At 39.0% G+C, this 24,800-nt stretch overlaps 1 protein-coding gene across 1 annotated transcript in view; it reads left to right on the forward strand.

Moving 5' to 3' along the window:
* Positions 1–16,070: 16,070 nt before the first annotated feature.
* GADL1 (glutamate decarboxylase like 1) overlaps positions 16,071–24,800 on the forward strand; it is an 81,717-nt gene continuing 72,987 nt past the window's right edge. Inside the window, exon 1 of the mRNA XM_021525866.2 lies at positions 16,071–16,153. Coding sequence (XP_021381541.1) covers positions 16,147–16,153 — 7 coding nt within the window. The 5' untranslated portion in view covers positions 16,071–16,146. The remainder of the gene's footprint in view (positions 16,154–24,800) is intronic.

A 24,800-nucleotide genomic window follows, 5' to 3' on the forward strand; every position in this document is an offset into this window, starting at 1 on the left:
TCTGAGAACTATTTTTTTCTTAATAGCTCTTTTTGGCCACATGTCAATGATTAAAATTGCTTCAGTCTCACTGAGGAGACTTAGTGAGCTCACAGAAAGATCAGAGCCCTTCGTCTGGTAGATAAGCACAGCTGTAAGAGTACTGCAAAGTCTAAGATGCTACTGAGTCCCTCTCTGACTGTCATTGGATTCAACACCAACAAATGCAGGCTTTCCAGCTGGCAATTAGTTCAGCAATTTGGCCTTAAGATGGGCTTCTGCTGCACAGTACTGTGAATATTTTGTTGGGGCAGTGTCTATAAAGCTAGACAAAGCTGGGGCCAGGAAGTGTAGCTTAGCTCATTTTCACATGGTTAAAAGCCACTACACTGTGTTTGGAAAGGACCTCAAAGATCATCTTGCTCCAACTCTTCGCAGGTTGGACACTTTGACAGGGACACTGCCCACTAGACCAGTTTGCTCAATGCCCCATCCAATCTGGCCTTGAAAATTTCCAGGCATCCACAGCTTCTCTGGGCAATGTGTCCACTGCCAGGCCAATTTCAACAGTAAGGAATTTCTTTTGTGTATATATATATTACAGTATTTAATTATTACAATTGAACTTGAGTGTTTTATGTTCTACTGCAATACATTGTAATGATGATCACTGTGATGGTAGTGCCATAATGAAGCCAATTAGCAACAAGGTGGACCAACAAAGAAAAGAACCTTTGCTATCAAAGCCTTACAATTTCCAGCAGTAATAAGGAAACCTTGTGGAAGTTAGTCCACTTAGTCCACTTACAAAGTCCATTGTCTTTGAAATGGTTACATAGTCTGTGACTATGCATGTGTAAGTGGAGTTTGTTCCTTTGAAGGAGAAAAGACTATGACCACATGGTCTTTTGCCTTTGAAGAGTTGCCCCACTTTGAATTCCAAATAGATTTTTTTGGGCCAAGATAATTTATTCCCATGGAAGCTCTGCATTTGCACATGGCTGCTCTGAGCCAAGTCCTTTCAGGCTTTTGTCTCAAGGTACTCTGTCCTGTACAATTCTGATCATGTGGTCATAATCCTGTGTTTCGGTACATGCTTTCCCTTTCATCCCTAAAAATGCATGGGTTTCATCTCAGTTATGAGGTGACCCAACAAATACATTTTGTGTCACCTCGTTAATTTGTTTAATGGTCAGCACAGCCCAGCAACGAATGTCAGACCTTTCGCTCTTTGACTTTCAGTTGCAAAGGGAAGAAGCAGAAGTTCAACATGTAGCATATCAGGGATAGACAGAGAAGCATAAGTCTAACTAGAACACTGTAGGTGATTTTCATCCAGTTCATTTTTTTAAAATCTTGACAGGACAGTAATGTTTTCATAGGTCTCTGATCTGCAAGTCATAAGTGTCAAAATGTATCAGTGTTCTCTTCCTCTGTGTTGTGACTATTAATTTATCTTTCTGCTTTTACAAGAATAATGGTCACCACTCAGCTGGGTTAAAATATAAAGTCATCTGTTAATCCCAGGTCATTTTTTTCCTGGAAAACTCCAGTTAAAAGGCTTTCTGATAGAGAATGAAATTTATAATATATTTGAAATACATATATTTTTTGTTTATTTTAAAATTTTAAAGACATTTGATGATTTGGAGGTTAAATTTTATTTATCCAGGAAGAGGTATGAGAAAAGAGCTTTTTATGGTATTGTGTCATGTGTGATTGTCTCTTGCCCCTGCAACTTGATCTTGGCAGAGGGATTTATCTGAGTACTGTACAGAGGCACTTGAGGTCATTTGGGATGTTTGTGTATTAAGTAATGAAACTCAAGACTTGAACCTCTGGGGTATGACTGGTCTGCACTCGCACATGCAGATGATGCAGAGATGCTCACCCAGTGTTCTGCAGAGCCCTTCACCAAGCCACTGTGCCAAGGAGCTCCTGGCTATGACTGGTGGGCAAAGAGGTCACTGGAGTGAGGCTTGGACTAAAAAAGGTGGTAGTAATCAGTAGCCTGCAATGTGTCACACTGAAGACTTTTGTAGCACAATTATTCCCAGCTGCATTGCTCACAGGAATGGCTGGTGCTGTCAGATGCATGGGAATAGTCCTGCACAGAGGTTTGGCAGGACTTGTTTAGTAATAAGTAGCAATGATTCCTTCTGACAATGGGGAGGCTCCTGACAGGCTTGTTCAGAGACTGCTGCATTGGTTTATTCAGCCTGTCCCCAGGAAAGAATAGGACAGGAAGGTGTCCCACTGGGAAACCACAGAGCGCAGTCCTGGTGGTAAGCCTGAGCTAGATGCAGCCTTTTGTCACAGATACCTCTACTTAGACCATGTCCAAGCAAGGAAATGTGACAAGGGCTAGCAGTTTATCACCCACTTGGTGAGGCTGATAGAACTATGTGTTTGCAGTCAAGGCCAAGTCAGCTGATAAGAAAACAGCTGCATAGGTTTAAGGTATTATCGTTTCCTTGCTGATTGCTACTCTGCCAGCAGTTACTACTGCAGTGGGAAACCTGGCAAAAATAACATGTACCCTGCCTCTGCCATTTCCATCCACAGTCTGCCATCTTAGTGGAAATGTGTCCCTTGGTATTGCCAACTATCAGGTGCATTGGGGCATCACAGGATTTTGTTTTCAAATTTTTGAGCAGGGTTGAAGCTAACACTCTTCATGTTGAAATTAATTTTAAATTAATTGAAAATCATGTAAAATAAGGCTCTTTGTCAAATTAAATCCTCAGAATTGTGAGAAGTTGTGAAGATTTTTTTTCTTTATCGTAAAATTATTAATGGGTTGCAGACTGAAATAATGGATTTTGATACTTCGCCATCATAGATACGTGCTACTTGAATCTTTATTGCAGCAGATCAAATTCTTCTATGCAAATGGCAAAAATGAAATCCAAGAAAAGTGCCTTCATTAAGGTATAAATGAAACCATTTGCCATATTTACAAAGACATTCCCAACCTGCTTTTGGCATAAAATGTGTCTTTTACAGCTTATCTTGGCACACACATCTTCTGCTCCTAATTATGAATGCCTTGGGGTGACACCAAATAAGCAATAATTCCAGCTGCTCCTGACAAAAGAAGACACTGCTGCACTGCATTATTTCTCTGATGAATGTATCTTCCCAATAAGCTGAAGCAGGCTTTGCATCAGCAACATCTGCAACAACAGGGAGTTAGAAAGTGGGTCAGGTATATTGATGGTTTGGAGAAGGAGAATGGATGAAGGAGGGTGTGCATGAGCATGGAACCACTTTTGCCTTTGTATTTTCCTACAAATACCTTGCTAATTGCTTCAGGTCCTCTGCTGGCAGCCACAGGGGAAGCTTTCAATGTAAAGTGCTTTACTTGGAGCTTCAGTAAACCAAGGCTGAAAAATCTGACTTTTAGAGTTAGTAGTAATTAATTTTATTGACTCATATGGGAACAGCATTTCTCCTTGTAATTCCTGGACAGGTTGAGGGCAGGATCTAGGTAGCACATGAATTGTGCTGTTTGCCCTCAGCACTGGCTCTGGAATTGTGCATGTGACAATGACAGCTTGAGGTGAAAAAATGTCTAAAATAATATGGCAAATTTCAGGAGGAAAGGGATTAAAATCTGGAGCCAAAGGGTTACAATCACCCAAAGAAAAAGGTAGATGGAGACCATGTGTTGTTTTGAGCCTGGTGTTAAAATACCAGGCAGCCAGGCAGGAGGATGTATTGCGGAAATATCTGCAGTGCGAAGTTTGATTCCCTGGGGTAAGAAAGGAGAGGGTGGAAACAGCAGCAGCTGCAGTCAGACCAAGAAATCTCTGCTTTTGCTGTTTATTTTAATAGCAATATTGAGTTTATGTTGTGTTGATGGCTCTGGAAACTGTCTAGCTTTCTTTTTGCTGGCTGGGCAGGGTGGGTATGGAGCATGCTCCCTTTGAGCTGAACAGTAAGTTGCCTAATGCATAATCTGTAAAGACTACCTTGAAGGAAGAAGAGTTGTGAAGGAATCACCTCAGCCATCAAATATTGTCCTTTGCAGTAGCAGGCAGCCTTTGATTAATGTTTAATACAGGTAAGTCAACAGAAATGCTACTCTGTGTATATCCTGGGAGCCACAGAACATCTCCCAAACTTGTAATAACAAAGAGCACTAATATAAAAGGCAGAAACACAAAAGCACACCACATGACAGGAAAAAAGCAGAAGAGACTGGGGCAATATCAGTGTGTTCAGACTCTAAAGTACCAGGAGAATTTGTCCTTTAAAGAAGTCTAGAAGGTTCTACAAAGTAAACAATCCATCACGTTATTGATAGAGACCAAAACATTCCAAACCTTTCTTTCCAATCTAATTTGGAAAGATTTTTTGGCTTCATTCCTGGAGACCAGCTTAACTCTTGGTGCCTGAGCAAGATGCATCTTGACTTGGACAATTGTTCATCCTCCATGTCCATTCTGTTTTTTACTGGCCTCTATCTTCTGAGACAGCTAATTAGATTCTGTTGTATTGATGATCTTAGATGTAGTGATAGTGAGACACACAAGAAACTGGACACAGGCTTTCAGATGCATCTTATGTTGACCATTAGCCCACTGTTAGAGAGAGTGTCAAATCTTGTAAAAAACAATATTCTGAAAATAAGCTAACCTTTTTTTTCTTTTAAATGTTAGCTTGTTTTTCTGTTAGATCTCTCTGCAGGGTAAGGGAGAAGGAGCTCATTAGAGACTAGCACAGGAGTCATGTAAGCTTGTTTTCCTATGTTATCACTCTATGTGTCTATTTTATTTTTTTCTGTTGTTGTCTAGAGTAGCACAGATCAGATGAAAAATCTGTCCTTTCTTATACATTTTTTATAAATTAAACTCCTTCAGGTGGGGCTGCTGTCAAACTAGGTTAACTTTTAGAGTCTTTATCATACACCATGTCTGTTAAAATTACACTTTGGGGTTTCAAGGCCGCTAAGGGTCATATGCTTCTAGCCTTTAGACTAAAGAGAAGAAAGCAGAAGTGTTGACGTTGTAAACAAGAAATCAAGTGAAAACTTCAGTGCATTCTTTACACCAAGAGATTGTATATTGTACTATGGAGCAGGACTCAGAGAAGAGGAGATTGTGAAAAAAGCATAGGTAGTTATGCTGTCCTTGGATAGGAAATGGCACTGCAGCACACAAATCCCTTGTCTGTTTAGTTCCCAAACAGACAAACTCACCTCTGAGTTGCAAACCTTTGAAAAGTCTCATGCATAGTTTCCAACAGGTGGGAAAAATTTGGTTTATACTGCGTCAATATACCAAAAGTTCCTTATTCCTTTTAGTGCTGACTAGAATCTGGAAACTTCCTGAATGGAGTTCTGTTATTTATAATTTTGCTGCAACATTTTTATTGAATAGAATTTTTTCTTGGACTGGTAAGGGAGAAATACTAATTAACTCTCTCCATTTTTGATAGCTTGCCTAATTATGAAACAAATTAGTGTCTAATTTTTATTGTTGTGAAAATACTAAAAAAAGCCTTAGAGTAACAAAATTATAAATATGGGTTTTTCCTAATGATTCTGGACTGGGTCAGACATTCAAATATTTCTTCCAACAAATTTATATATGCTGTGGAAAGGAAAAGAGAGTACTCTTTGGGATATTTCTTTCATTAAACCAGTTCCTAAAATTAGCCTCTGAGAAAATGAGAGCAGTTAAGTGTGCAAGATACACAGCACCGGGACAGTCAAGCAAAAAGTCCTGTTTGCTGTCTACAGAGATTTTTCTTGAAAACTCTAATGGTACAGTTACTACATCCATTCTAGTACCAAGAATACTCAGGAATTTGTTTGACATCTGTAAAGAAACCAAGGCATCCAGAATGGAACAAAATCTCTTATGTGACTCTGCCCCATAAATGAACTGATTTACAAGAGGATAAGATTAAAGATTATATTCTATTTGTGCATTTACAAAGAGGGGTCAAAAATGGTAGTAGTGTTATCCTGTGATAGCCAAACACTGTAAAAAAAAGCAAATGGCCTTAAAGAGTATCTTGTAAGAGTGAAAGTAATCTGAGATAACTAATTTTGCTACAGTAAGTAAATTTATATTAGGGAGCTATACTATTTATTGAGAAGTTTTAAACTATAGGGATTGACCTTTGAAGTGAAATCAAATATCTACATGATTAATAATTATTTGTGTTAATAGATGTAGCTCTATTTTAAAAGTCTGGTCTAATCTAATGATTTAACACCTTTAAATATCAGTGATAAGAGAATCTGTTTCAGTGGTTGTGCTGGTTTTTCTGTATCTGAACTGCTATGCTGATCCCAGAAGTGTATCTAGACAAACCTTTCAAAATGGGTTGCTTATGTGCAAGATGCAACACAGAGGATGTACAATTGCATAGTTTGGTTTTAAGTTGCTCTTGGCATTAAATATTTGAGGATGGTTATGATGCAGAACCGAATGCAACTGGGTTTAATGTACTATAGTTGGTTGTGAAGTATAGAATTTAATGGCGTCTTTTTGTCTAAATATGTTAGATATATTTCTCTGTACTGCTATATGTAAATAGGTACTGAAAGAATATGTTAAAATGATGCATTTTCTTTTTATTTAATTCTTAATAGTGTGTATGTTCATGCATCTTGGTTTATATATTTGTCAGATATTCCCCTAGAGTTCAGTTTATTTGTAATATATTACCAGGGTATTTTTTAAAACAAGGTGAAAGTTCATTTTACTTTCTTTCCATTTCACCTTGTATTTTCTGAGTAATTTGTCTCAATTCCTTCTGATGTGCTTGTAGAGTAAGTCTTTGTATTCTTCCATTTTGACAAGTACAGAAGATTGTGCAGTGTTGTCATCTCTACTATTTTTAGTACAACTGGTTGAATGAGCAGTCACTGTTGGCATTTCTTTACCTGTGCAATCCAGAGAGACCCCAAGAGAAAAGATGTCTTGGCAAAGAATGCAGCTAAAGTTTGAATGGATGATGTCTCAGGAGAAAATCAGTTTTAAATTATTAAATTAAAAAAAAATGTATTGGGAATGATTCCTCTTTCCTGCCTGAGCAGCCTAATATTAGCACATCCCATGAAGGAGTCTACATAACTGAAAGATCCAGGATTTTAAAACACTTCCCTCAAGTTGCAATTGTTGGTTTTCAGCTAAGTTTTTTCTATTTTTCTCCCTAAAATATCTCAAAACTACTGTATGAATTTCTGTTTTCAGGAGACCAATTCACGCAATCCTAATATCTAATAGTGCTCCAAAAGCATTTGATGGTGAAGGAAATGGCAGCACATGGGCTCCAGTTCAGCCCTTCAGCTGTGTCTTTGCCAAATTGAAAATGTAGCTAAAAACAGTGAAAACAACATTTTATTCAAGATTTTTCTATTTCCTCATATTTACACACTGCCTTTTCTACCTAGAAACTCCAACTTCTTTTTTATTTATATAATGGTTGTATTACAGAAGGTCTCCAAAGATATCCATGTCATAAGGATACAGTCCAGGAATGAAGCTGTGCTACACTCATTAAGTGCCACATCTTGCATCAGTGCCTTCCTCAGGTAAACCTGTCCTAGGTTTGTCTCAGCTCCATCAGCAGAAACATCTGGCACTTTTTGTGGCGTTTTCTTTGGAGGATATGGTCTTCTGAGTCCTTGAGGAGCAGCAAGAGGGATTATAGTGTTTCAGCAACAAAAATTTGGCTTTTCTCTTAGGGGCTGGGACTTAAATTTCTTTTTTTTGCCCTGTCTTAATTTAAGTTCACTGACCCAAGTTCAAAGTGTGAAATGTGCTCCATATGCAGGGATGCAGGAAATGGGAGTTCAGATCCTTTGACCTCTCAGGAATATAGTAGTTAACATAACTTTCAGCAACACATTGGTGTTGCTTTGACTTTCCTGTCCCCTATAATGGCTGCATGAAAGGCTGTTTTCTTTACTCTAACAAAGGGGACTTTTAAAGTTATGTAAAAGCTTAGAATGCTAAGAGGAGTGAGCTGCTTAGTATAATTCTTGGCCTGAGAGATGCTTTTATTTCTTGTTGATCTCCTTTGATCTCAGAAAAGATGCTTTGTCACCAACTAACCATTTCCTTTGCTACTAAAAGGCTACTGGAGAAATAACAACCAAAAAAAAAAAAAAAAGATTTTCCAGCTTCCAGTCATCTCTTTCTTAGTCTTAAACTTGATTTTGCAAGGTCAGCTTGTCACATATGCTACCTATTTGCACTGTGTTGTGAAAGCTGTGTGAAAACCAGATGCTACAGGACAGACTCGAATCGCAGTTGAACGTGTGTCCACTGGAAATGAGTGGGGAATAAGTGGTCACTTCTGTTTCTGCATGGGGACTTAGATATCAGAACCACTTTTAGTTGTCACAATCACAGTGTTTGGTGTAGCTGTGCTTTTTAACAAAGTGTATACTTAGACAAAAAGGAGCCATTGAAACACTGCCTGTGCTAGCACAAGAGAGTAGACATAGGCCAAAAGTGCCTTCTGGTTTCACATGGCTAATACTATGCTGAAGTTATAGCCTTTAAAGGCCCTATATAGCCTTTCCCTATTGCTGCTCCATTTCTCCTGGAACACTGAAAAGCAGTAAGCCACTTAACTAAAACTGTCTCTCTAATCTACATGCAGTATTCACATTATCTAAAACATGCCACCCTTAAAAAACCCCTTTGTTCTGGGTGTGGGATGGTGACAGCTGTTTGCTTCTTGTCTGTTCCTAGTCTTTGTATTCCAGCCATGACATCAACTGTTATAATCCCTGCTTGCAGCAATTTCATTTTACCTCAGACTTCTTTATCTATAACAGGTGTTCACACAAAGAGAAGGAATTGTTCTCATTGCAGTGAAATTGTCAAAGGTCAAATCAGGTTTGAAGATGGCTCAAAGAAGATTTTTTTGTCCTCAAATGCAGTTTCATGCAGCTTGGTGTACATTGTTTGTACACAGAATTCTACATTTTCCATGGAAGTGAGAGTTGGGAGTAATTTCATTTGCAGAACCCAGAGGCTAGTTTTTTGCTAAATAACATTGCTCAGTGTGGTTCTGAAATCACCTGCTGCTTTGCATCCTTTTTAAATGTTATGTGGTCTGTGACTCTTGTTTTGCAACTGGAAAGAATTCATGTAAAATCTGTCTTGAATTGATATAAACTTCATTCTTTCCTGGAGATTACAGAGATGGGAAGCTGAAGCATTAACCCTCTTTAGCATGGTTACATGCTCTGGAAGACAGTGGAGATGTCTTTCACTTACAGTCTGGTGTGTCTGTCTGCTTCCAAATGGTTCCACACAATGAGCTGCACTGGATGGAGTGCTAGACCTGTTGGAGTGCATTTCTTGGACTCCTGTTACCTTCTGGGGGCTGTGTGTTACAAAGGACCTAAATCTTGATTCTAGAAACAATACTCATGCCTTTTACTTTATGACTTGCTAATGTGAAAATTACAGCCTTTGCTGCAAAGCTATTTCAGGGTGGCGTGTACTTAGCCTTCCCAAAATTTCCCAGTTTCATTTTTTTTTGGAGAACCACAAAGGAATAATTTTTTTTTTAGGTGTGGAATAAACATGTAAGTTACTTTATGCGAAAAAACTAAGGATATAGGGTTTTCTTATGATTCTTCACACTTCAAAATGTCAAAATGGAGAGTTGCCCATTCTCTGCTTCATCATCTCTACTTCTGTGCCCTTCAGAGTTTATTGTCTTAGGAATATCTAGTGAAGCCTGATTCAACAGTATTGATAAAAAATTTAGAGAGAATCTAATTAGGATGTAGCTGACTGAGGAGAGAAAACCTGTCTATTTACTCATTTCATCTTCAACTTTTGTAATATTCACATATGGCTTTTGTCTCCTAAATAGCTTAAGAGTCTTGCATTAAAAATAGAAAGACAAAAGCTATGTTCATGTCTGTATATTTTTTGTTTATTAAAATAAATCAAATACAGATGCATAATGAGTATGAAACTACCTTGCTTTTTTATACTATTTTTATATATCTATGAAAAGATTTTGGTAATATTGTAAATCAGAAGAATGAAGCTTGTCTAGACATTTTCTTTGTAATCAGTGAGATCTTCAGATAAAATTAGGGTCTTATCTTTATATCCTCACTTTTTTTGCAATTTTCTACTGTGGTTTCCTTATTGTGCCTGTTCCCTCTTTGTCTGATTCAAATGGCAAACAGAAGCTTTATTCTAATTGGTTGCTCCTCCTATTTTTAATTTGCAGGAGCTATTTAATCCTTCTGAATTACAGAAGGGACAAGTAACTCCATAAACCTGAGTAATGAGATTTGTTAAGCTTTACTGCACCATGAAGATGTGAAACTGTATGCTGATTCCCAAATCTTGAGAGGTTCCTCCTCCTAAGGGATTTTAAATTCTTTTACCTCCCACCAAAATCAACATTAGAGAAGGGATATGACATGACCTGGTTTGCCAAGATTGATTAAAGGACAATGTACAAGACATACCAGTTATTCAAAAACAGTACTTTAATTTTGGGATCTGGCACTGTAGGCAGTCTACTGTTTAATAATATATGTTGCATGGCTGCTTTTATTAAACATGGGAATAATAACAGATCTGTAATTCTCATTATTGGCTTGAATGAACAACAGTCAGCCTTGAATGGTTAAAGACAGACCCTACTTTTTCTTTTTCAAGAAAATACAGATGTGATTTAATAGATCTAAATGCACAACATGGGTATCTAAGCTGGGTCTGTGAAACCACAAAAGCCTTGCCAACAAGTGGAGTAAGTTTCCATTTGAGCATCAAGTTGAGATAAGCCTAGCAGCATGAGGCTGCCCCAGGCCTGAGCTGGATGTCCAGCCCAGATCCGTAGTGGAATGCTGAGAAATCCTTCCAATGCCTTTGACTCTTTTAGGCTGCTGTTTCCAGCTCATCCTGCCTCTGGCACCACCAGCAGGGACAGCAGAGTCCTGGCACTTGTCATATCTTCGCCCTGCCTTGTAGTGATCCAGGAGGTTTTCCTGTTTGTGATCTGCTGCCCAACTTCCCTCCATCCAGTCTTTATTATGTATGTGACCTCTGGGCAGCTGCAGATGTGCTGTCCAAAAGAACATGTGGCCTATTTTTGTGTCAAGGAAATGACATTTGCTAATCTCTGGTTTGAAAAATATCTCCAGAAAGCTTCCTGTACTGCTGCTTAAATCCAGTACTCTCAAATTCCTGCTGGCTTTGTTGTCTTTGCTGATGTGCTGAGGGTTCAAACCTTGGCAGCTGATGTTTTGTTGCTTTGTTATTCTGAACTATGTGTTTTGCCAGCCATCTAATGCCATATTGTTCCTTTGAAGGCATCCAATGCTGCAACTTGAGAACCTACTACTAGCTACTACTTCTTCATGTTACTGTGTAGAATGATTAGTCTTCACCTTTGGCTGGCCTCTACTAGCACAGCAACATTATTCCTCTAGGCATCAAAAAGGTAATGAATGCCCTTCAGCTCCTTAATGCATTTTCTTCCCTGTCTCAGTTACCTGCACCAGTCTACTAATGTTTGAGTTCCACAGGTGATGTTGACACCAATGGAGGTAACCATGACACTTCAATTATTAATGCCCTCGGGTCTGGATCTGATTTTCACAAGCTCAGGGATCCAGCAACTTTTTTTTTTTCTCCATTTGTAGTTGTGAATTCTTTTTCATTCTAAAAATGAAGCCCACACCTTCTTTCAGGGAAAAGACAGAGGAAGAGCTGAGACCCTAATTTATGCACCTTCCAGGTTAGATTTGTTGAATATATGGTAAGGTTAAAAGCTTCCATCTTTAAGACCATCTAAGGGCTCTGGCATTTTTCTAAAGAATTTCTAAAAGTCAGAACCAATCACATGGTATTAAAATTTGCATACCAGTATTAGACATTACAAAATCTTTGAGCCTCTTTTGGTTAAAATTAAATTTTTGTTTGGAAAGCATCCTTGTTCTGAATTTTAGAGTAGTGTATTTGAAAAGAATTACACCTGATCTGCAAAATTAACTATCCCTCTTCACTACAATTCTTTCTTCCTTCAGTAAAGAATGATTTGTTATTCTAAACTTCCGTGTTAACTATTTGTTTACAGCATTTGTGTTCTGCGTAGTTTAGAGGAGGTTCCTGATTTATTCAAAAGGTTTTGTGCTCAGAGAATAAACTTCAGGCAGGGGAAAAGTTAACGAAATCAGAAAGGTCACTGAGACCTTTCAGCTTTGTAACACCAGCAAGTTTATGTTGTAACTTTGCCATATCAGCTTGGTAAGCAGCAGAGAGAAGATGCAAGTTCACATCCTGGCAAATACAACAATTTAAGAAGAACATTAGTTCATTAATATTTTAATACAGTTCTCAATAGTTTATGTGCAACACATTTCAGTTGTGTGGTCCTGGATGCTTTCAGAGAGATAGGCATTACTCATCATGTCAAACCTTTTAGTCTTCACTGCACACCACAGCTCATTATGGGGGATCATAGCTTCAGGTGAGGTAACTCGATTCATTTATGCACATACTGGTCAAGAAATTCGTAAATATTTAAAACTGAATATGTATATTTACATTTTCAGTATGTATATACATTTACAAATGTATATTGCATATTGAATTGGTTGTCTGGTTTGTCTGCCAGCATTTCAAAGTTTGTGTTTAATTACCATGTTACCTAGGTTTGATGGCTGGTCTTTTTAATGGATTCATACTGCTGCCCTTTCCTTCAGCTTCTTAAACTTTTCTGAGCTCCTTTTTGACACAAATGAATTGAAATCTTGTCAGCTTAGTGCACTGACAAATGAAAATATGTGACTAATGTTGATTGTCTTTTCATATTGAAAAGAATGCTGCTTGCCAAGAATGTGTTATGTACTGTGATCATTTAGGATCCTACACACTTGGGGTAGTAATTTTTTTCAGATTGATTGCAGTCAGTTGATAAAAAACACCACCTTGAGCAGATGCTCACTGGTAGCCAACCCTTCTTATTATTACTTAGAATAAAAAGAAAAAATTAAATAAGACACAGAGGACTCTTTAGTTATATGGTCTGATCTCCTCTGTATCCCCCTCTGTATCCTCCTCTGTATCCATGTCATTAAATTTCACACATGTACAAGCAGTGAGAGCAGTAGCAGTAGCCTGCATTTGGCTAAAACCTGTCTTCCAGAAAGGCATCTTGTCCTGGTTGAGGGACACAAAGCCATTAAAATTTCTTGGTGTCTTTATTAGATGCTCCAGTGATGTGTTGTCACCTTAAAAAGAAAAATTTTTGCTACATTTGAATTTGTCTGACTTCAGATTCTACCTCAGCTTCTTGTTATGCCATTCTCTACTAGATTAAAGAGCCCTTCAGAATGCAGTATTTTTTTCTGCATCGAGGTACTTATATGCTGTAATCAAGTCAATCTTTTTGATACGATAAACAGATTGTGCTCTTTACGTCTCACTTAGCAGCATTTTTCTTCAACTCTCAAATCACATTTTCAGCTCTTAAGCTGCCCCCTCTACTATTTTTCAACAGCTTTTTTTTCAAAACATGGGCAGGAACACAGTATGCAAGATTGGTATGATCAGTGATATATCCAGAGAGAAAGCTATGTTCCCTTTTTCCTACTCCCTTGATGCAGGTCAATCCTTCCTTTTAGCAACATCACAGTCAGCATTTAGGATGAGCTGGTGACTACATCCCCTAAATTGCTTCCAGAGAGTGCCATCACCTGCTCAGTGCACAATATCTACAATCCTTCAAGCTTATTACAGGATTTAGCTATAGTAGATGTATTTTGTTTGACAAGATCCACTTTGCCACTCAATTCAGACTACTTCACTTGGTTGCTTGGTACCTTTGTCATTTTTCTCCTTTTGGGGTAATTTTCAGAGAAAAGTATCCATTCAACAAAGGTTCCTTTACTTTTTTTGCTTTTTGTCATCAGTCATTTAGGCAAGGCCTAGTCAATTTAACATCTGCTTTAATGGTATCATGGGGTACCATGCTTTCTTTCAGACTTAAAATCTGAACCATCAGTATGCATGTAACCAAACAAGCAATCTAATTGAAGAATGAATTTAGAGAATTTTGATTAGACCTGGTCTTCATAATATAGATTGGAATTCTTTCTATTAATTTCTTTGAAATATTTTCAAATTAAATATTTCTCCCTTTATTATTTAGAGTGCCAGTGTTGGCCTGTATTTTCTTCTCATTGCACTTGTTCATTTTTTGACTACTGGTATAAGATCAACACCCTTTTGGAATTTCGCAAATCATGATTCTTACCTTCCTTAATTGCCAAAAGGTTGGAGCAGTTCTTCATAATCCCCTTGAGATAGATCTACTTGTTTCTTTTGTAGCACAGAAGTACATATTAAACATGTTTACATTTTACACATCAGCACAAAACCACTACATTTACTACATGGGCCAGTATCATCACTAGGTTTTCTTTTGTTCCTAACACACTTTAAATGTCCTGTTTGTCTTTAGCTGCAACAACCGTGGATATTTTTTACTGCCTATTAAATTATTAATTTCTGGTATTGTAACTTCAATTTATAGCAACTGTAATTTATATAATTTCTCTTTGTATTAAATTTGCTTTCTGACTGCCACCTTTGAGGTTTTATGATAAAGTTACTGCTCTCTGTGACTGCAAAGTCACAGTTTTTGGCCATTTAATAGAGGCTTTATGAGAGCCTCTCTTTTGACGTTCACACTAAATATGCTTTTCCTTGTCAGCTGTCCCTACTGTTATTCTTAGTTTGGGGAAATTAGCTCTTTGAAGCAGCAGAAATATATAGTTTTAATTGGGGCTGTCTTTCTTTTACACATGATGAATACAATCAGACCACAATTGGTTGTTCCCAGGCAACTACAGACTCTTAATTTAGTAATACCAATCCCTTTTATCTATCAAAATGAGGTTCAAATACTTATCTCTTGCAGTGTAGGATATCTATGGGGTTACAAAATTACCTTCTCCAATTGTACAAGTTATTAATGGCTTGGTAGAATCTGCTGTTAAGCTACAAAAGGGCTACACTTGTTTCCCTGCAAATAAGAAAAATTAGGTTGCTAGTGTGAATTGACTATTTCACTACTTCCAAACATCTCTGTCAAATTTTAATCATGATCTGATTTTAAGGGAGACATGCAATTTTGGGCACATTGGTAGGTCATTTCTGGACACTTCCAGACCTTCCTGCTACAACAGTGCTCAAAAAACCAAAGCTTGTTTAGCTTTTTCTTTAAAAGGTAGTAATTAGGAGGAAATTTATTTTAAGAGATAGTAATTAGGAGGAAATAAAGGGATGAGGATTAGGAAGGCCTATGCCGTACTGTACGGGGCAGGTGTCGTGGAATTAACTGGAACAGGGATGCCCACCACAACTCATCCAGAGCCCTTAAAACTTGGTCTGTTCAGTTTGGAGGAGTGAGAGGAGACTTGACTACAGCCTGCAGCTTACTTGTGGGGGGAAGCAGAGGGGAAGGCACTGATCTCTCCTCTGTGGTGGCCAGCAACAGAACCCGAGGGAATGGCCAGAAGTTAAGTCAGGGGAGGCTTAGGTTGGATATTAGAGGTTCTTCACCCAGAGAGTGGTCGGGCACTGAACAGGCTTCCCAGGGAAGTGGTCACAGCACCAGCCTGACAGAGTTCAAGGAGCATTTGGACAGTGCTCCTGGGCACAGTGTGTGACTCTTGAGAATGTCCTGTGTAGCCTTAAGAGTTGGACTTGATGATCCTTGTGGATCCCTTCCAGCTCCGAATCTTTGTTTGTGTGAACGTTCCCCTGGGCGGGGGGCGGCGGTGCCCGGCCGGGCTGCCGGCAGCGGGCCGGACGAGCCCTGCTCGGGGCTGCCCGCCTGCGGGGGAGCCGCGCAGCCCCGGCTCCGGCTCTAGAGGCGGCGGAACGAGCCCGTTGTCACCCGCAGCGACTGCCACAACCCCTCGAATTGGCAACGAGGGCAGCCCCGGGCATCCCGCTGTAGGGCGGCCGCGGGGCCCTGGCTGGCGGCCGCGCCCGTCCCGGCCGCGCCGGCTCGCCCTGCCCCGCGGGAGGGGCGCCCGGCGGAGCCGAGGGTATTTATAGCGGGGCCGAGGGTATTTATAGCGGGGCCGAGGGTATTTATAGCGGCTGCGGCAGCGGCCCCGCTGCTCCCCGCTGGCAGCGCGACGCCGGGATGCAGGGTAAACGCGGGACACCGCCGCCCGGTCCCTCCTGCCGCCCGCTCCGGCCGGGCTGCGGGCTGCGGGGCTCGGGAGCGGCTGGGAGGAGGGAAGCGGGCAGCTCTGCCCCGCTCGGGGCGCGTATCACTCTCCTCCTCATGCGGGGGCTCCTGCAGCCTCCCCATCGCGGGTAACCCCGGGCTTGGCTAGGGAGGAGAGGGGCCTCGGGGCAGGGTCGGTTCCCAGCGCAGGTGTAGGGCTGGGTGCTGGGTATCCACCTGTAAATCCTTTTGTTACAGCGCAGCAGTAGCGTAGCCAGGATGGCTTAATAACGTGCAGACTTTGCAACATAAAAACCATTGCAGAGCAGTGGTTTGTTTTCTTGAAATAATTGATCTTTAAAGAACGGTGCCTTTAATTTAAATTTTAAATTTTTTAATCAGGCGCCAAAATAACATAGTGAAATATAGCAATATAGGGATTTGCTTTGGAACAAAAGGTCTCAGTAAGGGAGAAGTTAATCCTGTTTTATAAAGGTGTTATCAAGTTCTTTGGCCGCATGAAGAGGAAGGCCTTGCATCATTAATGAAAAGTGAACATTGACCATATATTTATAAAAGTTGGGATGGTATTAAAATTTGCATACCAGTATTAGACATTACAATACTATGTGGATGAACTATGGCTAATACAATAATGACACTGCCGGAGGAGCTTAGAAAATGCAGAGATTAAATTTGCAAGGTTAAGAAAGGAGGAAATCCTTGATGTTGTGAATGGAAGCTGATTGCTAAGTCAGAAAATAGTAAAAGTGTTTGCAGATGGCTCTCTTCCACAAGATCAATATTTTTGATAAGAATTTCTTATCTCAAGTTGTGACTTTCTTATGAAAACTGTTAAAAACGTCTTGGGACCTAATAAGTTTCTTTTATATTTTATTCTAATAATGGATGAAACAGTCTCTTCTTACATTCATGTGCGATCCAAATTATTAACGCTATATTGTTTAAAAAGCCTCTTAACAAAATAATATTTTTGAAAGAAAACTGCATAATCAATTTTTTTCTTTATTTGATGTAAATTGAATAAGCATTGTAAAGTTGCATGGCAGTTTTAGTATGTAGTAAATATGTTCTGGTGTCTGTAGTAGTTTCAGGCTGTACTGTAAGGACAGCTGTACTATGTGAGTAGCAGGGGCTGTACTGTATGAATAACAGCAGCTCTCAAAGTAATTTGCTTCAGATGCAGCTTATATTTATATCCTCTGTCAAAACAACCCCATAGATACGCTGCCAGCAATCACTAAGACTGAGATCCTGGTGGTTTAGCTGGGTGGTAGTGTCCTTGTTAAAATTCTGCCTGTTGTATGCTACCAAAAGTCCTAATTTCCTTCCTAATTTCCTCCCAAAACCATTGGCTTGTGCTGGTAAGGCAGAATGTGTCTAATGGTAATGTGATCTCCACCTTTGTTGCTTCATGTTTTCCAGTCTCTCTACCTTATTAATGAGTAGCATCTGTTATTTCTTTGCACTTTCCCTCTCATGAGGAATCTTTTATTCTCACAGACCTCTCCTTTGTCTTTGGTGATTTGCTGTTTTTTCTGCCAGGTTCTATCGGGTGAATGAGGTTAGGCTACATTGTAGCCTTCTCTAGAAGCTCAAGTTATTGTAGAAATTTGGCTCTGTGGTTCTTGAGGTTGTAAAACTTTGCTGTCTGCTGATTTATTTTTTTTTTAAATTATTTTCATAAGCAAATGTGAGTCCATTGTTAAAACTACACCTTCTGGGCTGATCAGTGCAGTTCTCCTTTCAGTACATTTCCGATATCCTTTCTGATATTATGGGCTCTTATCTTTTAAAGTCCTGTTGAAAAGCATCTGGGAGAGAGGCTGAAGGCACCTGCCTATTGCAACACTAGCATTGTGTTTGCTTTGCACAGCTGGCAAAGTAGACTGGAGACTTGAATGTGCAGAGAGTTAACACTTGCAGAAGCTGCTGTGGTGAGCACAGTGGGAGCACTCTGAGGGGTGACACTCTGGGTTCTTTTCCTTGTTGTTCATTTGGTTTTTTTCCTTTTCTCTTTTAAATCCCCTCAATGTATCTGAAAGTGACCATTTGAATTTCATCTTGCTGATTGATAGTTGAGCCTAATTTCTCTCAGACATCACCACTGTCCACAAGGGAAACCTTAATGACTATGCATGGATGAGTAAGAGATTTTTTTTTTTTGGCTATGCTTCCATTCACACAAAAGAAAGCAAAATTCCATTAATGAGAAGGGGCTAAACTGGAAATTCCTACTCCTATCTGCAGAAAGGGATCTTCACTGCATATATACTTGAGTCATTTGACATCAGGGTAATTTTCCAAGGTTGATTTGGCATGGAGAAAGTTTGGCAAATTCTGTATTTGGATAAAGAAAAAATAGGTCAGCTGTTTTCTTGTGGGGCATAAATTTGAGTGTGCTAAGCAGAGTTTCAAGCAGGCTGCTAGCTCATCAACAGAGTCAGAGCTGGCAATCACAAGGGGAAGGGAGCAGCCAGCATTTGTGCCATATTCTGCCTTTAAACTTCTGAATTGCTGGTGGCTCAGTGTGTGTTTGGTATGAATGGGGTGGTTTTATGCCACCAACAGACTGGGGAGATGAGCTGGCAAACATTTTGTGTAAGGTGTTGCCATGCTGCCATCTCAAGCAGCTGTAATGTGAAGCATGGTAAAACACCCTGGGAGTTAGGGAGACTTTAAGGCACTGGTAATGTGACACTCATGTTAGTATTTTAGTCAGAGCAGGGGGACTGGATCTCTCCTGTGTCTTAAAATCTGATCTGATAAAAGAGGTACTTGGATCTTTTCTAATATCACTTCATCAAAGGAAGGGAGACATCATTTTGCAAGAAATGAAGCATGCATCAAATAAAGCCATTCTGTGTGAGTGCATTCATGGTGCTTTAAAATTAATAAGAATTTCCTTGGCAGTTAATGAACATTTAGTGAAGAAGCTTAATTTGACATTTGAGAAGTTCAATAAATAACTTTTCTTTCTTGATTAGGGCATCTTTTAAACTGTCACTTATGCAACCAAGAATTGTCACTTTTTTAATGCATTATGAGATCTTCTTGCATACTGATTCAGCTATTATTGCCTATTAAATAGTTTAGACTTAGTTTGCCTTAATTTCCCTGCTCTTGACTATTTTAAGCTGCCTGCTTCTTTAAAGATCATTTATATTTGCATAAGCATTTACTATGTGTCCAAGACAGAAAAAATGGACACATTGAAGTACATGTCTGTATTTCTGACTTCCTCCTGCTCTGTGGTCGCATCTGAGTTTTTTATGCTCATCCCAGACGTTTATGAAAACTACCTATTCAAACTTTGCAGAAATCAGAAGTTAGATTTCTTATGGCCTTTTATCTTTGTCTTGTGTCACAAACTGCAGAGGTTATAGGAGGTACTTGTTGGTAAAGCATTGATGAGTCCAGGATACTCATCAGGACATGTCTAATTGTGGACCACTTCCTCTCTTTTGTTCTCCCATCTGTGCACACAAGTAATTTTATTTTAGCATTACTGGCATTTATACATGGCAATGAGGGTATAATAAATTGAAAAAGCAAATTTTTGTTGCCTTGTAGCATGTCAGTAGTGGTTGTTTCTGCGGATAATTATTGTCAGACCTTATCTAAGGGTAATAAGAGGTGTATTTGACCTGATTCAGATGTATGTATGTCCATCTCTGCTACTATTTCTTGAGTATATGTGATCTCTATTTTTATAATGGAAAACTTGTCAAGTGTCAGCAAATTGAATTGTCTTTCAAAGTAAAAGCCACTGGACCAGCAGCTTTTCAGTCCCATGAATGTCGTGAGAAAGGTGGTTCTTACTGACCACCTTTTGTCTTTTGTCAGCTAAGTAGCCATGACTCTGTGAGGTAGTTTGTTAAATCTAGATAACTTGGAAATGCTTGTGTCTCTAAAGCTTAGCTCTCTCTGCCTTTTGTCACATCTCATCTTATGTATGCTGAAAAGCCTTATAAATATGACCTTGTCCATTGGCAAAGGTCAGGGTTTCTACAAGAAAACTTGTCTTTAAGTGGCTTGGCATCCCTCTGCTGGTTACACTGCAAGACAGCTTGCAGGGTCTCATTGAGCTGCTTAAACTAAAGTTTTGCAAGCAGCCCTACTCCATTGTTCAGGGATTATTGAGCCCTGTTTGGGGCCAATATATCATGTTAAAAAGCTCTGGCACCAGCCTGAAGGGGAAAGAGCAAGTGACAGATGCTGTATGTACCTGGTATTTGGTTGCAGTGCTAATGCTGAGGTCAAATGACTGATTTAAGTTTTGGCATGGTCCAAACAAACTGCAAACAAAATAAGGTATCCATTTTCTGCCTCTGATAGAGGAGAAGTGGAAGATCTGTGTGCAGTCAGATGTGCAGTGGCTCTGTTTGGGTCTCTTTCAGCTTTCCATTTCTGAGCCCTAGCATGCACCGTAGGATCAGATCTGTGCTTCCACCAGGCACCATCCAGACTAATGCTCTTGAAAAGGACTTCTAGAGTCTTCTGCTGGTATCTGCCAATGCCATGCAGCAGCCTGGCCTCTTGCAGCTCAGGAGCGTTTTCCCAAAATGAGGTAGTAAACCCACTGCAGGCACAACTTGAAATGGTATGTACAGAGCCCCCTGTATCCCTCATCTGTGTGACTGATCTCTGCTGATGTGACCAGCAGTGTTATAATAGCCTGGGCAAGGCAACTTGCTCCTTGAAAGTGCATTGAGCTACTTTAAACTACTTTTACATTGAACTGATAGGCTAATAAATTATGAATATCTATGTAGGAACTAGTTCAGAGAGCCTAGTGGTCTGGAAAGTTACATCCTGTTTAGCTATGCACTAGCTTCCCCATGTTAGTAAATAAGAGCATATCTCAGAGTTATGCTGTGGACATGAGTTGTTGAACAGCAATCGGAAATCCTTTGTGGGAAGCAGAAAATATGGAAGTGTTTATGGTATGAAAAAGTGAGAGGAAAAGACTTGTTTTGACTGTAACTTGAATGAGCAGGTAAAACTTCCTAAAATGAAGTTTAGACTTTTCATCTATTTCTGCACTTTTTTTTGCACTGAATCCCTTAAAACTGAGTTTTAGTAAATTACTGCCTTCTTAGTTGATTTTTGAAAGACTGGAGCTAAAAGTTGATTTAATATTATGATTAAAAATATAGTTCTTACATTTAAAACAAGCTACAGAACTTCCATTTGGATAAAAAACTATTTGTGGTTTCATGTAATCTTTTTTTTTTTCCACTGGACCATAAAAGTCTCAGGGATTCTGCATGTTCTATGCGGGTCACACTTGTATTCATCATTTCTGTTTGAACTCAGCCTTCTAAAGTTAACTTTTCTATACATGAACAGTGCTTTGATTGAATGTTGCAGATTCAGTCACTTTTCCACTGAAAAAGGAACGTTCTTCAGATGTTCATCATCAACACACAACTTTTAATTAAAATGAAAAGAGTTTTGTTTCTCAGATACATCCTATACTGTTAGCAGATGTTAAGTGTTAGAACATGTGAGAAAGAATCTCACTGGGGTCAGGGAGTTGGGATTTCCATTTCATAGTTGGCATTTGCCATTTCTCAGTTTTGCAGCAAGGTGAATTCTGATTCTCCACAGCCTTTCTTCCTAATTGGAAATGTTACAGCACAAATCATTCCCGCACTTATTGGTTAGGGCATTGCAGAGTTGTTATGAAAAATTGACATCAGTTCCTGAGGACTGGCTGCAAAAAAAAAAAGACTGAATCTTATATTTTAACTTTTACTTTTTTTTTTTTTTTTTTTTTTTTTTTAAGCAAATCCTGCCCAGGATTTCCTGCCCAAATCCATGACATGTTGTGAGCATCAGCTAGAAAGAGTCCCTCCTCAGAACTCAGTAAATACCTCTGAAAGCAGGACCTCTGTCCTAGCATGGTCCTCATATTCCCTGTCAGATATTCATCTCTGGGTCTTCTCTGCTCATTTTATTCTCCCAACCTTTCCTTTAGGAAAGGGAATTCAGGTGTGGGATGGAGAATAGGGCCCATTTGTAGTGCTGTTACTGTTTGGTGCTAGCAGTGAGCTCAATGAGTCTATTCAGAGGTTTTGGAGCCCAGACACAAGCACTTTTGTTTTCCTTGGGTCCTTCTCTATAAAGGTCACATTTGCCTTTTCACAGTCAGAGGATTCCTGTGTGGGGGTGGCTGTTGCAGACCTTCTGAGGGGAAGCATCCAACTTGTTCTCTATCCACAGGCCTGGCCTGTAAATCTGCAAAACAAGAATATGTAATATAGGAGGAATTGCAATGTAATATAGGAGGAATTGCATAAGCCCTACCACACACATGCCAGCTCCTTTTTTTCATATGGATAGCTTTTCCAGGACAACAAGTAATTTTATATACTGGATTTTAAGAAAACTGTGAGTCTTTTACTTGGCGACAGACCAGGGAAATCAGTTTATGAAGAAACAATATATTTTTGCTCTAGGACTGGAGTGGCCTTACTTTATTCATATGTACAGAAAGCAGTGATTAAAGAAACAGAAGTGGCTTTAAAGATTGTTTATACCAAGGGACTCAAATAGCTGCAGAGTGTGGGACAAGTATGTGTTTTAATGCTTTGATACGTGATATGGCACCACAGTAATTCATTAAACATGGTGGAGTGGAGTCTTGATGCTGAAGGCACTTACTTTCCTTTGCTGGACACACTAAAAGAAGACCCATTACTAGATCCAACAGAATGAGAAATTTAATTTTTTTTCCTGATTAATGCTGGAAATTACTGCTGCATTTGTTACAAAGTAGAAATAGGCCTTTGGTCAAAGCCAGCTTTTTGCAATCCCTTGAATAGTCAGTGGTGCTAATACAGTATAAACTGAACAGGATTTGGCTCTGGCATTCAAGCACAAGCTACTCTTTCACAAGAACCCCCTTCTATTTCCTCATTTGCCTTGGAAGCAGTAAATCTTTTTGATCATTTCATGCTACTCTCCCAGATATTGTTAGAATGGGCCAAATACAATGCTTCAGTTTCTTTTTTTAGTGCAAGGATTTAGCAGTCAAGTATGGAAACAGATGAAGCTTTTAAAATATATATAGTACTTATATAAAGATATAGAAACATCTGAAAAAATGTTTATTTTTTTTTTTCTGTACATTATTCCAAGTCCAATTAATTTATGTTTGCTGCTGGGAAAATAATATTGATCATAAAAATGAAATGCTGGTTGGAAATACTTAGGCTTCTGTAATAGAATATTTCTTTCAGAATGAAATATGAGAATTATGTGCTTGATTTTGCTGCTGCTGAACCCAGTGGCTGAATGCCCAATTGGCTTCAACTGGAGCAGAATTGAGTCTTCTCTTTTGCAGAAAAATATCTTAAACAGTCAGTAATTCTTAATCTCTGTGTTAAAGCACTTCTATTTGCTAAATTTTTATTTCTGTTTCAAGCCTGGAGCTGTTTGGCTGAAATTGTATTTGATGTATTTTCTGGAAGTCTGTTTTCTGTGTCTGCTTCAGAGTATGTTTCTGTATTCTCAAATAGGAAAGAACATATTTATTACAGTCACATCTCTAAGTGGTTTCCCTATCATATTTGAAAACAGAAATAAAAAGAAGTGTATGTGGCAAGATGCTCTTTCTATGAAGTGGGCTTTCCCATTTCAAAGAAAGGGATGTTCCTTTAGTGCAGTCAGATGGATCTGAGATAGATATATAAAAGGCCCAAAATTTTTGGAGAGTAATGTGAGCATTTGATGAATAATTTTTTTTTTTATAAGACACAATATGTATCATCAGCATAGTATGCATTTCTTAACTTGGATGCTGAGCTCTGAGAATGTGTTAAAGGCATCTATTTCATTGTGATATAGAAATTGAACCTGGAATCTTTCTGGAGATTCATCTACCTAAAGGATAATAAATTGATTATTGGCCTCTTTTGAAAAATGTGATAAAAAGAAAAATTACTATGGAATTTCAGATGTGTATCATCTACTTAGTTTTCCTCTTCAGAGTTTACCTGCAGTCCAGAATGCACACATAAATTTTTTGATAGGGAAGGGTTTGGTCATCTCTTAAGAACTCCAGAAGTCAGACAATTACAAGTAGAAGATTAAGTATCATCAATTGCAGAAAGATCATGAGGGACGAGAAGAGTGTATCCAGCAGTGGTTTCTGAAACTTGAAGACTGTCTCAGAAAAATATTTGTGCTTGGGGCTTGATTTAACACCTGATTGTGAAGTAATTGTTTCTGCTAATTTCAGGTAATGATCTTGTGGTATATATTCCAGGGCAGAATTTGCAACAAATTCAGATTGAAATTAAAAGTGATAACCAAAAATATTATTGAGGAACTGGTAAATAATTGCAAGGAGTATTATTCCATGAATAAAATATGAGCAGAGTTACAAACTCTTTGCTGGAGCTTTACACAGGTGAAATGCTGTTGAAATGAAGTCTGTCTTCCATCTCTTCTTTTTGACCTCTATGCTTTACTTTTCTTGCATAGACTGTGCTCAAGATCTGAAACAGATATGAGGATTAGGGGTAGACCATCACCCATTTTCCAGGTCAAATCTTCTTCTTCAAGACCCACAAAGCATCCTAGGGAGACTGCAAAAC

The sequence above is a fragment of the Lonchura striata genome, chromosome 1, assembly GCF_046129695.1.
Source record: "Lonchura striata isolate bLonStr1 chromosome 1, bLonStr1.mat, whole genome shotgun sequence".
NCBI classification, from domain to species: domain Eukaryota; kingdom Metazoa; phylum Chordata; class Aves; order Passeriformes; family Estrildidae; genus Lonchura; species Lonchura striata.